A 14,647-nucleotide genomic window follows, 5' to 3' on the forward strand; every position below is an offset into this window, starting at 1 on the left:
TCCGCTCCTCAGCCACCTGCAACACCCCCAGTCATGTGTCCTGTTGTGTCCCCTGCTGTTCCCCCGGTCTGGTTTCCTGTTTCTTCACCCTCTGTACCCCTGTGCGTTTCCCCGGTCACCCCTGTCACCACGTCACCCCGGACTGTTTCCCCCAAGACTGTTCCTATAGTGTCCCCGTCCAAGTCTCCCCGGATTCTTCGCCCTAAACCCTCATCCAGTCATCCTAAGACCTCTGTTCCACCCATCCATCCTGGACTTCCCCCTAAGAACTTTGTTTTGCCTTCGCCTCCCCTTTCTTGTTTACTGTTTCTTATTTGTCATCCCAACCCTGTTATAGTTTTTTCTTGTCTGCCATTATTGTTATTTGTCATGTTTTGTTGGTTTGTGTCTATGTCACAGTCTGTCATGTCCCGTGTTTGATGTTCCCTTGGGGAGCGTCTGGAAGCCGCTCCTTAAGGGAGGGGTTCTGTCATGATCCTGCCATCTAGTCCTTGATATTGTTTCATTCTTGAGGCAGGATCATGACAGACCCATGTTTTATGTGCACACACATGGCCTTTTGTTAGGCCATGTGTTTGTGTTGTCTCGTCATCTAGCCCCGCCCTCCTTGTTATCCTTGTTTAGTCATTATTGTTTCCCCATTATCACCTGTTGCCCTCGTTATTTGTTCCCTATTTAATCCCCTCATGTCTGCTGTCTTGTGTCGGTTCATTGTTGTACATTGTGTGATCTCTTTGTGAGTATTCCTGTCTAGCGAAGTTCTGATCTTGTATTTGCTGTTTGTTTATAGTCTAGTTAATTGTCAGAGTCTAAGTCTAGTTTAGTCACTCGTAGTCTTGTCTTGTTTTGCCCCCTCGTGGGCTTTGTTTTCTCTGTTATTTGTATAAAATAAACCTTGTGTGTCCTGCAAACTGTCTGCGATTGGGTTCATCCTGCCACCTCATAACAATTAGAGGGACACTGCCAGAAAGAATGAATTCACAAGCAATCGCTCTCTCAATAATGCGTTCAAATAAATTTTCTTTTTACGTGCTACTTAATCTGTTTCTGATTTAGCACGAGCAGAAAACTGTGAGAAATGTAACGACCCAAAGATAAAAGAACGGATAAAAATGAGCTGTTATGTAGGAGCAACAGCCTTGTGGGCAGCGTTGTCATATAAACCAATTTTCGAGCCGACGTCACAGTTACGTCATGACATTAGCTGGTGGCAAAACAAAGGGGAAACTGGAGGTGGCCAATACAAACCAGCACAGATTTGGCTAAATAATAAGGAGCTTAAATTATTATTATTATATGTCATCTTGTTGTATTGTTGGGTGCAAGAATCTATGAAAAATGAATATGCTGTATCTGGAATTTTTATTTCTAGAAAATATTCACATTAAAATTGCACCGTAATGTCACTCTTTACATTGTCGTCTTCTGGCTTGGCTCTGACTAGACAGAACTTCGGATCGTGCCACACAAGTCTTGTACGTGGCCATTCAGCACATAGTTATAGGCATCTAAAGATTTATATGCCCTCAGTTTCTCTATCGGGTAGGTGTAGAAGTCAGGCCACTCAACCAGAGGTAGCGTTAACGTTAATCCTGTCAGATTGTCCATCCATTGACTGAGCGTGTACGGGTCAGCCAATCTGGTTCCGTCCGTTAAAATTAACTTTTGCAAATAACAATCGCAGTCCTGAACAGTGAGTGACCTTACCCATTAAGATAAAATCGGATTTTCTCCAGTCATTGTTAAAAGACAAGTTAACAAAATTTGCAAACTAACGTTAGTGAAGTGGCCAGAGGGATCGTTCTGCCACCACCTAAGCTCTGCCCACAAAAAAAACTTCACCATGTTTACTAACTGAAAAGGGGTCTATATCCTAGCTGTGCACAAGGCAACCCCCGTTCAAATGTCTCAGCTCAAGGTTCAGGCTTATTTGTTCATTAATGATGTCATCAGATAAATCACATAAATGTCGACTGAAGAAAAATCTGAAGTCGTTCAACCCCTAACATATACACACACAAACTTTGATGTTAGATGTGATTAATTATGATTAACTGATTTGACAGCACTAATTAATGAATATGTGCAGCTTCACCAAAGCTGTTGGGAGATTATTGATGTATTTGTTACATTTGTAAGCATTATTTTCCTAAAATTAATGCATAAGAAAATCCTACCTACTGCGTCCACATGCAGATTACTGCAAAAAATAGCATTAAGTATTAGCTTAATACTCAAGCTAATATATAAAAAAATGAATGTCAAGAGCACTACAACTGTGTTTACTGCTGCAACGGTATCAACTCTAACTCTCAATACATGCATTGCCTTCTATTGTGTGTGTATATGTGTGTTGATTACAACAAATGTAATCACCTACATTGTGTAAACAAGCCAACAGCACCAGGAAAAGCTTAATAAACATACTACATATCTTAATAAACATTTAAATATGCAGAAAGGTTTCTGTGAGGGAAGGATTAGGAGTAGAGGATAGAAAATAACATTAGCCAATGTGTGTGTGATCTCACTTGAACACAGCATTATCAGGGTAGTTTGTGTATCCCACAGCATTGGCTCCACGTAGTAGCATCTGAAATGGGACGTTGGGAATCAGAGCTCTGAGCTCCTGGAGTCTCTTCCATGGACACTCCCACAGAAAACGCATCGCTACATCAAATGTAGCTCCTAGAGACAGAAAGAGGGATTTTAAGGTCATGCCAAAGACTGAAGTGATATCAAAGGCTGAATTGATCCTCAGTAATCCAACACACACACAGAGCTGAGGAACATCTAAAAATCACTGAAATACACAGACAATACATTTACATTTACATTTACATTTATTCATTTAGCTGACGCTTTTTATCCAAAGCGACTTACAATTGCTATATATGTCAGAGGTCGCACGCCTCTGGAGAAACTAGGGGTTAAGTGTCTTGCTCAGGGACACATTGGTGTCTCACAGTGGATTCGAACCCGGGTCTCTCACACCAAAGGCATGTGTCTTATCCATTGCGCCACACCACCACAATAAACTTAGTGACCCAGAAGATGAACATTCAATAACTGCTAATTTGAAATAGAGTAATTATTTAATTAATTCGCCACTTCTGTGTGAATGTATGTGCATTAGGAAATGACTTTGTGAATGTGTCACGTGCCTCCCCAGTTCTCCAAGCTGAAGAGGTTATTGAAGTTGTGGCTCACAAAGGGAGCAATCTTCTTGAGGTCATGTGTCCTGACGCGAGTTGCCAGCAGAGACTGGTGGGCGTCTCTGAAAGTGGTGTCCATCAGTAGAAGACCCTGATGCTGTCGAATTGCCCGTGCAAAACCCTCTGGACCCTCTTTCAACAGGACTTCACGGAAGCCCATGGGTGGCTCACCTAGACAAAAAAAAAACAAAGTGATTTTAGCACACATATAAAGCCAGCTGACCAACTCAAAACACCTTGATATAAGTAGGACTATTAGGGGGTTACAATATTTACAAAAAATATTTTTTGTTTTATTTATTTTGATTTTGTTGATAAAGATGATGAGATTAAATAGTGTATTTTTTATTTAAGAAATTTATTTATACATTAAATATGAAACTTAAACAACCAGTAAGTGAAGGTTATTCACTTAATTAGTGATTCATTGAGCCATTCACTCAACCGAGGAAAGAAGCACGGGTCATAATTACTGAAAAAAGAAAGAAAAAAAAGAAGCTGTTTTCCCTCAGCTTTGATTAGAAATATTTTAGTAGGGGAAATGTCTCGGTTAACCCTCGTTCCCTGAAGGAGGGAACAGGAGATGTAACGTCGATGTGACAATGTAATTGGGATCACTTCAGTTAGCCCTATCACCTTTGAGCGTCTACAGAACGAGCCAATGACCGTTGGCGTGTATGAATCGTGTCACACGCCCAGCCCCGCTGCGCGGGTATAAACAGGAAGTGGGCGCACGCACACAATGTTTTTCGCTTAGGAGCCGAGATCGTGACGGCCGTACAGCGATGGTCAGCAACGGTGGCGTGATGACGTAATTGGGATCCCATGGAAAACACCACGGTTGCTGCCACACCCAGTGCCCTACGCCTCTGTTTCTGGGTGCGTAGGGTAAGACTTTGTACTGATATGCCCGTCCCTCGAACGCAAAGCGACGAAACGGTCTGTGTCGAGGGAGAATCGAGACATGGAAGTATGCGTCCTTCAGGTCGATCACTGCAAACCAATCTTGAGGATGGATGCACTTGAAAATGCATTTCTGTGTAAGCATCTTGAACGGCAGCCTGTGAGGGGACCGGTTCAGGACACGCAGGTCCAAGATTGGTCGTAACCCACTGCCTTTCTTGGGAACAATGAAGTACGGGCTGTAGAAGCCGTGTCTTCATATTGGCTGGAGGGACCGGCTCGATTGCGTCCTTCGCCAGTAGGACTGTGATCTCTGCCCTGCCCGGGCGCCAGTGGCAGAACAGAAACAAAAGGAAACAAAAGATTCTCCGCCCGGCCCTCCACCGGGGGAAAGAGCGGGGCCTTCGCCATCTCCTGAAGAGCAGTCTGATCCACCTCTGGGTCGCCCGTCTCAGAATTGTTTGCAGGGTCGGCAGCGGCCTGGACGGACGGGTTCGACTTCCTGCGGCTTGCTCCACGCTGAGACCTAGGTGGTTGCTGCTGCTGAGGTTTTGTGGGAGCGGAGGACGCCGCAGAAGCTCGACCTTGGCGACGAGCAGACGGAGGGTCTGCTGCCGGGTGGGGACAGCAGCGGTCTGCTGCCGGGTGGGGACAGCAGCGGTCTGCCGGGGCAGGATGTGTCGGATGGCCTCCGTCTGCTTCTGGGCGGCTGAGAACTGTTGGGCAAAGCTCTCAACCGTGTCGCCGAACAACCCAACCTGGGACAGAGGGGCATCCAGGAGGGGCCGCACGGAGCTCCCGGCCGTAGTCATATTCCCACAATGGGAACATGAACTATTCACAAAAGCTGCCTCAGCATGCTGAATGCCCAAACATGAGAGGCAACCAGAGAGCGAATTACCCCACCATAATTGGGGGGTACTGCTCCTTCACTTCTTCTATGACCATCATGGTCCACTACCATATCAATCCCCACCGTGATCGCCAAGTGCAACATGTTGTGCAACACACATACAAGGTCTAAACATGCGACAAACTGTTAATCAGTAGGCTACAGAACATCTCATTGTTATTATATATCCAAAAGAGAACTGTTTTGATCAACTCCCAAAAGTTAGAAGTTAAGTGCACTGAAATACCATTATAATTACTAGTAAAAGTAATACCTTTACAAGAAGCCTACTGCCTATTTCAGGGTTTTTCCTGGCTCAAAATGAGGCGGAGGTGGTAAAATCATAATAATGTATTTTAATAATAAGACAATTAAATGTGTATTTTTTTTTAGATCACCATATAGCCTAATGTGTTTCCCACATTTTTTTGTTGGTGGAGCTCGGTATCTCTAGGGGGGTCCGGGGGCATGCTCCCCCGTAAGAAAATTTTGTACATTTTAAAGATATAATTTTGACCCATACAATGTTTTGTTGGCTATTGCCACAAATATACCCGTGCAACATAAGACTGGTTTTGTGATCCAGGGTCACATATGAGCAAAAAATCTGAATTGTGTCACATTTCACTGACCGTGTAAACGAGGCCTATATGATATGATATAAATATATGATAAAAACTCATATAGGGGCATTTTTGCCCCCCATGTTTTAAATTCTGGAGGCATTCACATTGCATTCTAATAAGTTAAAACAGTGAACGTGTGCATTCTTAAGGAGTATTTTTGTTTGTTTTTGCAAAGGGACTGACATAGCTACTTGATAATGTCAACTCGCACATAATTAAAACAACAATTAAGATAGTATCATAGATACATATCACACATCCAAGGGACTGTATCTACTATTTATCTACTATTAACAATTGACTGATTGGACTGATGTTGCAGTAGTCTGACTGCTTCTCATTGTGGGCCTGTCACAAGTACGGCTTTGAAACAGGTGATCAATTGAATGAGTGCTACTGACACTTCTCACTGATTTCCTGTCATGCAGCGTTTCATTTGGCATCCGATCAAAGTAAATACGAAATAAGAACAGCAACGGCACATGAATATTTGCTGAGGAGAACAGGAAGAAAAAGTTGTGCTAAGCAGCTAACACCAGACCATGTTTCTCTGCTAAACCTTTTACATATGTGCATTGTTTTTCTGCCTGGAGCTCACGGGATAGTAGCGAAGCTACGAAAACCCACCAACCTCAGACTCAGGGAAATTCCTACTATTCATAGGTCTCAGATGTGGCAGTTTGAGGGGCCATTAACCCAGGAGGCAGGGGGTGGCGCCACTAACTTTCATTACAAATAAAGTTGAACTAGGGGTGGGTGATATGACCAAAATCTTATATCACTATATGAGATTTTTTTCACGATAAAGATATATATCATGATATAGTTATTTTTGCTATAAATAAGGTCTTTATGATATAAAAAATGTTTTGATACCATTTTATTACAACAACTAATATTAGCCTAACTAGTTAAAAAACAAAAACAAAAAAACTATTCAAGCTTACTGAAGACAAGTCAGTACTAATATAAGAACAAAGACACTAATTACAAGCATAGTAAAAAGTGAAAAACAAATGAAATAGACCTACCTGAAAACCTTCAAGCACTAAATAAGAAATACTAAGATATATAAATTATATAAATTAAATGTACATGAGAATCGGCTTCATGAATGCGTGTCTCTCAGACAGTGCTCAGAAACAATACTAACAAAAGGAGCTCTTTTTTACTTACCGTAAAACTTCAAATAATAGCCCGGGCTTTTATTTTCCCAAATCGCCGAACTCCACCGGCTTGTATTTGAGACAGGCGTCTATATGAGACAGGCCTTTAATTTAGTGCAGAGATGTTGATCATTGAGTGTAGGCCTAGAGATAACGATCCAAATAGCATAGGCTGATAGACGGAAGCATGACAGTAGGTGGTTACCACATCTGTGTTTGTGTTTAACAAATCAGTTAATGTAAGAATTAGCCTACTTTATTTCCGTATGTCTAAAGGGGGTCGCACACCAGACGAGAAGCGCTGCGCCACGTCTTTAAAATTCGAACACATTATTCTCTGAGTGTACATTGTCTCAAATCGTCGTTAATGTATATACTGACTTCACCCTGTGCTGCAATATACATTCACTTTTACATTCATTTACAGAAATCAGCTGCTTGAATGAAAATTGGTGATGTTATCGGATTTTCAGGGGATAATCTCAATTCATTCAGTTAACGGACGCTCTGAGGTAAAGTGAATTCAGACTGCAGAATAAGCAACGATTGTATTTAATTGTACAGTACAATCATTCATAGCATAGTACAGACATGATCTTAATTCCATAATATCCTTAAACATAACAATATTGCTGGCCATTAACTGACAAAGTGCGCGTCCGGTGTGCGAAACCTCGAGTTGTCATAGACGCGACGCGACGCGACGCGACGCGACGCGACGCGACGCTGCGCTTCTCGTATGGTCTGCGACCCCCTTTAGATTATTGGCAGGATAAAAAAAAAATAAACGATGTGACAGCCATGGGCTGAACAATACAAGTTACCGGTAATATCCATCGAGCCTATGAACTAGTTGCCCGAAACACATCAACAAGAAAGAATGAAAGCTACCCTGTAAAACAACTGCAATCATGTGATACAAAAGGACCATATTCATCCCTATCATCATCACCGCGATCCTCAACTACAAGTTCATTGGCGAATTCCTCCTCCTCGTCGCTGTCCTCCACTTCTCCCTCTCCGGCCTCCGCTAACTCTGCCTGCCTTGCTTGCGCTAACAGCTCCCGCCCAGATGTGCAGGGCTCTCTTGCATGCGCAATCTGCTCCATAGAACTGGCTTAAACAGACGATCTGACGGGTTTTAGAAGATTAAATACAACCCGAAACTAAAAAACAGACCAGGCCTCTATTTGAGGCCGGCCTTTATTTATCCAAACCTGTAGCCACACCTGTAAAAGAGACAGGCGTCTATTTGGGACTCGGCTATTATTTGAAGTTTTACGGTATTGCACTTCAATGGTTTAAAAATCACTTCTTTTTACACTGCAGTGCTTAAAAACATGCAAATGATAGCTTTCGTGATGGCGTAGCACGGTAATGTCATGTGAGCAAATTTCTACCAGTTAATTGTGTCTACCGGACCGGTATGCTATATATCACCCACCCCTAAGCCGAACATGACTCTCTATTAATGCAAATGAGGCAAGCACCTAAAAATTATATAAAAAACAGGTGGGCCGCTAGCCTATTCAAGCAAAAATAAAAGTAAATCATGCTGTCCAATGAGAGAAGGAGTGTGAGATAAAAAAGGACGGGGGAGACCGTTGATAGAAATGCAATTAGTAAGACATTGATGCATAGATTTGCATATTTCATGGCATAAATACACCCACATGTAAGTTTAAATGTATGTACCCCTGTGGGAATTTCTCTGCATGGAATGCTGGCGGGCATATGAAAGGAAAGATGAAGGCCAAAGCCTATTTATCGCTCATTGTGTGTCTGATACACACATGCAACACACACAATGCTAAGGAGCATCTCATGAGGCTTGGGATACACCTACCACAGATGTGACCTACTTACACAGACACATACATTTTTTATCCCATGAAAGACCTTTTCCATACACACACCTACATGCATGGCACATATTTGTGTAGGGGGACAATTTTGTATATGCTCTACAAACTACAACCAGTTCCACTGAGAACTCTCAGATAAAGCACTGAGAACAGGAAGAAAGTGGGAAAACTTTTTTTGGATACACATACATATATGCACACCAGGGGATCCATCAGGGGTCCTTTGGGAACATCTTTTTTCTAAACACATCATGTTCAACAAACGAGAATAAAGGTATGCCAATGAGAATAGGAGACCATTGGCTAAATTAATTGCACACACATATGCATACACACACCTATCCCTCAGGAATCTCTTGGTCTCTCTCTCACACAAGCATACATGCAGAGGGAGCATGGTATGCGGCTCACACACACCTAAACCCCTGTAATGAGATTTCTAATGTGACCGGATCCCTCTTTCATTTGGCAGAGGGAAGGAGAGAAGGGAAGGATTAAAGCTGCATTATCACACTCTAGTCCATCCACAGAGAGAGAAAAGGAGAGAGAGAGAAGAGGATGGGGGAGTGCTGCCAATGTTTAGGGCAGCTATAAACATGAGTATGAATTCCACAAACATCTGTTGTGGTACACTTTTGATGTGGCAAGTGTGTTTGTGATACGTGTGTTTAGAGTTGGGGAGTAGCTACACTATGCTACAAAATTAAAGGGGTAGTTCAGTTAAAAATCTAAATTCTTATCAGTTACACTTTATTTTGATGGTCCCCTCTAGACATTCTGTTACCCACAGGGGTAACACTTTATAATAACGTTCAGTTGTAAGTCATTTAGAAGTGGTTAGTTAATGATGAACTAATCATTTACAAAACATTCATAAATGATTAGCAAGTGATATACTAACATTTTATGTATGTTTTGTAAATTCCGTTACAAGTCATTTACAATTGATTAGTTAATGATTAACTAATCATTTATGAAACATTACTATGCGTTTCATTAATGTTTAATAAATTATGTTATATTTTTGGGTAACACTTTATTTTGATGGTCCCTTTTGAACATTCTGTTGACTATAAGTAACTTTGCAACTACATGTCAACTAACTCTCATTAGAGTATTAGTGTACTGTCTGCTTAATATCTGATAACTCTTTATTGTGATGGTCCTCCAACAGACACTCTACTGACTATAAGTAACTTTGCAACTACATGTCAACTTATTCTAACCCTAACCCTACCAGTCTACTAATACTCTACTAATACTCTAATGAGAGTTAGTAGACATGTAGGTGCAATGTTACTTCTAGACAACAGAATGTGTTAAAGGGACCATCAAAATAAAGTGAAACCCATTTTTGTGTATGTTCTGCTCACATGAGGTGCACAGTGGTTAAAGACTCCATGTGTTTCAGAGAAGACAGCTGTCTATACCCTCACCAGTCAGCACTTACCCTGCAGTACACACTACAGTGTGGGAGTAGCTAAACTATGCTACAAAATTAAAGGGGTAGTTCAGTCAAAAATCAAAATTCTTATCAGTTACACTTTATTTTGATGGTCCCCTCTAGACATTCTGTTACCCACAGGGTAATCAATAAGGCATAAGATCTACGAATGTTATCTACGAATGATGTGTAACACATTTACAAGTGATGAATAGTTTACACTTTAGATTAGGGGGTGCAGAAAGTGTTGTAAATGATTTATTCATGTGTTTACACATCATTGTGTTGAACACTGTTACTTACCTGTTACAAATGATCTGTACGTGTTTTCAAGGCATTTACAACACTTTCTGCAACCTCTAATTGCTACATACATACAGAAAAAGAATATAATTTATTAAACATTTATGAAACGCATATTCATGTTTTGTAAATGATTAGTTAATCATTAACTAATCAATTGTAAATGACTTATAACAGAATCTACAAAACATACATAAAATAATTACCATCACTTATTAATCATAGTGATGTTTCGTAAATAATTAATCATTTACTAATCACTTGTAAATGACTTGTAACGGAATTTACAAAACATACATAAAATGTTAGTATATAACTTGCTAATCATTTATGAATGTTTTGTAACACTGTGACTGGAGAGACAGTGGACAGCTCGGAGAGACGGCAATCGGTGCAGTAAAGGTTAGCACCCTGAACTGCAGCTCCCGTGAGGGGGCAATCACATCTTGCTACAGAAAGCCCTACAGAAAGATACCCCCAGGGGTGCCCGAGAGGGGGGGAGGATGAGCACCCCAAACGGACGGATTTCACGGTACCTGATATACGCAATGGATTTTTGACGACGACAGCAACCTGTTTTTGTGGCAAGATCTGTAAGAACCTCAGAGGCCTGAGGATCCACCAGGCCAAGATAGGCTGCACAAGGAGGAAGCAAGTGGAGCAACGCACAGAGTCAGTGCTAAGCACTGACCCTGGTGAGACGGAGGAGGAGCAGGAACCGGAGTCACCCCACAGTGTCCAGAACCTCCATGCTCGACATGCTACACCTAGCAAACCATCAGAACACCGTCGGGTTTTATGGCCTGCTGCAAACAAGGAGACCGAGTGGCGGCAGTTTGACGAGGATGTTGAGGCTACTCTAGAAGCATCATGCAGAGGAGTTGATCAGCGACTGCAGTTGATGAGTACACTAATCATCAGCATCGGTGCAGAGAGATTTGGCATCAAAGTACCGAAGGCTCAGAACATCGCTAGGACAAACCGGCGTGAGACCAAGATCTCCCAGATCAGGAAAGAGCTGAAGGCCCTAAACCGTCAGTATAAGAGGGTGAGCGAGGAGGAAAAGCCAGCCCTGACAGAGCTCCGGGACATCCTGAGGCAGAAGCTCATCTCTCTACGGCGGGCTGAGAGGCACAGGAGGAAAGGCAGAGAGAGAGCTCGCAAGCGAATGGCCTTCGTTGCAAATCCCTTTAGTTTTATTAAGCAGCTGCTGGGGCAGAAGTGGAGTGGGACCCTGCGATGCCCAAAGGAGGAGATCAATCAGCATCTCAGTGACAAATACAGCGACAGCAGGAGAGAGGAGAATCTGCCCACCTGCAGAGAGCTACCCACACCACCAGAACCCTCTTTCCAGTTTACCATCAAGGAGCCCACCTTGGCAGAGGTCAGGAACATCGTACGAGCTGCACGTACCAGCGCAGCTCCAGGCCCAAGTGGAGTGCCATACAAAGTCTATAAATATTGCCCGAGACTCCTGGAGAGGCTGTGGAGACTCATCAGGGTAGTATGGCGGAGGGGGAAGGTGGCCCAGCAATGGCGTCATGCAGAGGGTGTTTGGATACCAAAGGAGGAGAACGCGAGTGACATCACGCAATTCCGCACCATCTCTCTGCTCAGTGTGGAAGGCAAAATCTTTTTCAAGATTCTTGCCAACAGGTTACCTGAGTATCTCCTGAGGAATTCCTACATTGACACCTCGGTGCAGAAGGGCGGAGTCCCAGGCATGCCGGGCTGTTTGGAACACACAGGAGTGATCACCCAGTTGAAGAAAATCTGGGAGACTTGGCAGTCCTCTGGCTTGACCTGGCCGACGCCTACGGATCAATTCCACACAAGCTGGTGACAACAGCTCTGACGATACACCACATTCCTGAGAAGATCACAGAACTCATAAGGGACTACTACAGTAGTTTCAGCCTGAGATTCACCTCTGGAACAGTAACATCTGCGGGGCACCGCCTAGAGAAGGGCATTATCACAGGCTGCACCATATCAGTGGTATTGTTTGCCCTAGCGATGAGCATGCTGGTCAAGGCTGCTGAGGTGGAATGTAGGGGCCCCCTGTCCAAATCCGGCATTCGCCAACCGCCAATCCGAGCCTACATGGACGATCTGACTGTCACATCAACATCAGTGACAGGGTGCAGGTGGTTCCTCCGCGGTCTGGAAAGGATCACTGCATGGGCAAGAATGATGTTCAAGCCAGCCAAGTCCAGATCCTTGGTCCTGAGAAAGGGGAGAGTGGAGGACAAACACCGTTTTTATGTGGATGGAGTCACTATTCCAACAGTGTCAGAGAAGCCCGTGAAGAGCCTAGGGAAGATCTTCGACAGCACCCTGAAGGACAAGGCAGCGGTGGAGGCAGCCCACATGGAGCTGAAGACTTGGCTATCAGCGGTGGACAAGTCTGGTCTTCCGGGGAAGTTCAAGGCATGGATATACCAGCATGGTATCCTGCCAAGACTCCTGTGGCCACTACTGATTTACGAAGTCCCAGTATCCACAGTAGAGGGCTTTGAACGTAATATCAGCCAATACCTGCGTAGATGGCTGGGTCTGCCGAAGAGCCTGAGCAGCATTGCTCTGTATGGGCACAACAACAAGTTGCAGCTGCCTTTTACTGGCCTGACCGAGGAGTTCAAAGGCACCATAGCCAGGGAGGTGTTGCTTTACAGAGACTCGGCTGACACCAGAGTCTCTTCCGCCGGCATCACGGTCAGAACTGGGAGGAAATGGCGGGCGCAAGAGGCAGTCGACCAGGCAGAAGCGAGACTGAGACATAGTGTCTTAGTTGGCTCTGTGGCAGTGGGAAGAGCAGGTCTAGGTAGCCACACAAAACCACACTACGACAAAGCCCAAGGACGAGAGACGCCAGATGGTGCAGGGAGAGATTCGTGCTGAGGTGGAGGAGGAGCGCCTAAGTAGGACCGTGGCAATGCGCCAACAAGGAGCCTGGGCCAATTGGAATCATGCAGCTGCCCGGAAGATTACCTGGACAGAACTATGGAAGTCTGAACCCATAAGACTTAAGTTCCTGATTCAGTCGGTGTATGATGTCCTCCCAAGTCCATCTAACCTTCACATCTGGGGCCTAGCAGAAACACCAACATGCCCTCTGTGCCCGGCTCATGGTTCCCTGGAGCACATCCTGAGTTGCTGCCCTAAAGCACTAGGAGAGGGGAGGTACACATGGCGCCATAACCAGGTGCTGAAGGTAGTAGCGGACACCATCTTCACCGCAATCTGGGAGTCTAAACATCAAGTCCCAGTGAGGCATAATATCTCCTTTGTTAGGGCAGGGGAGAAACCTCAGGGAGAACATAAGGCCTCAACTGGACTGCTAGCCACGGCCCATGACTGGCAGTTGCATGCGGACCTTGGGAGGCAGTTAAAGTTCCCAGAGCACATAATAAAGACGTCACTGAGGCCAGATCTGGTCTTAACATTTGACTCAACAAAGCAAGTTGTGCTAGTGGAGCTTACTGTCCCCTGGGAGGACAGGATGGAGGAGGCTTTCGAAAGGAAGAAGGCAAATATCTTGAGCTGGTTGAGGCATGCAGAGGGAGTGGATGGAGGGCCCGCTGTGAGCCAATAGAAGTGGGCTGCAGGGGCTTTCTAAGTCAATCTGTGCATCGGGCATTCGGGCTCCTTGGCATCAGAGGGTTGCGTGAAAGAAGAGCCACTAAAAACATCAGTGAGGCCGCCGAAAAAGCCTCAAGGTGGTTATGGATCAAAAGGGGAGTATGGAGTAGCACGCTGCTTGGACACAAACCCCGGTTGGGTCGTCCAGGTGAGGGTGTCTGAAGATCAAAGACCCGAAACACCCTATGACCCTGGGTCCTTCACTGAAGATGTGTCCAAGCTGCACCTTTAACCCTCTGAGGTCGGCCATCACACCGGCGTGATTTGCTGGGTTTTTTTCTTATCAGTTCAATCGAGAGTCCAAATACTCTGTTGACTTTGATTTTACAAACCAGTTTCATACATCAATCGATCCTGTTAAGTGTGTATTATTTTTGTGTATACTCACAATAAAAACAAAGTGTTGTGCTTTTTGCCAAATAAAGAAAAATAAACATGATGTGAGTTCTGTTTCTCTCTGTCAGTGAAGTCAATTCTGAAACGCGTCCAAAAATGAACAATAACTCAGCGAATACTCAGTCAAACAGGCATACAGACACACGGGCATGAAGCTTGAATTCTCTTCTTTTAAATGAAGCAAATCATGAAAAC

General features: G+C 44.0%; 1 protein-coding gene across 1 annotated transcript in view; it reads right to left on the minus strand.

The window, feature by feature from the left end:
• Positions 1 to 14,647, minus strand: part of pcxb (pyruvate carboxylase b) — a 253,081-nt gene that overhangs the window by 58,624 nt on the left and 179,810 nt on the right. The window contains exons 13-14 of the mRNA XM_082151665.1: positions 3,165 to 3,386; positions 2,532 to 2,688 (exon numbers count right to left, since the gene is read on the minus strand). Of these exons, the coding sequence (XP_082007791.1) occupies positions 2,532 to 2,688; positions 3,165 to 3,386 (379 nt within the window). The remainder of the gene's footprint in view (positions 1 to 2,531; positions 2,689 to 3,164; positions 3,387 to 14,647) is intronic.

This window comes from Leuciscus leuciscus (assembly GCF_965113295.1).
Source record: "Leuciscus leuciscus genome assembly, chromosome: 2".
Taxonomy (NCBI): domain Eukaryota; kingdom Metazoa; phylum Chordata; class Actinopteri; order Cypriniformes; family Leuciscidae; genus Leuciscus; species Leuciscus leuciscus.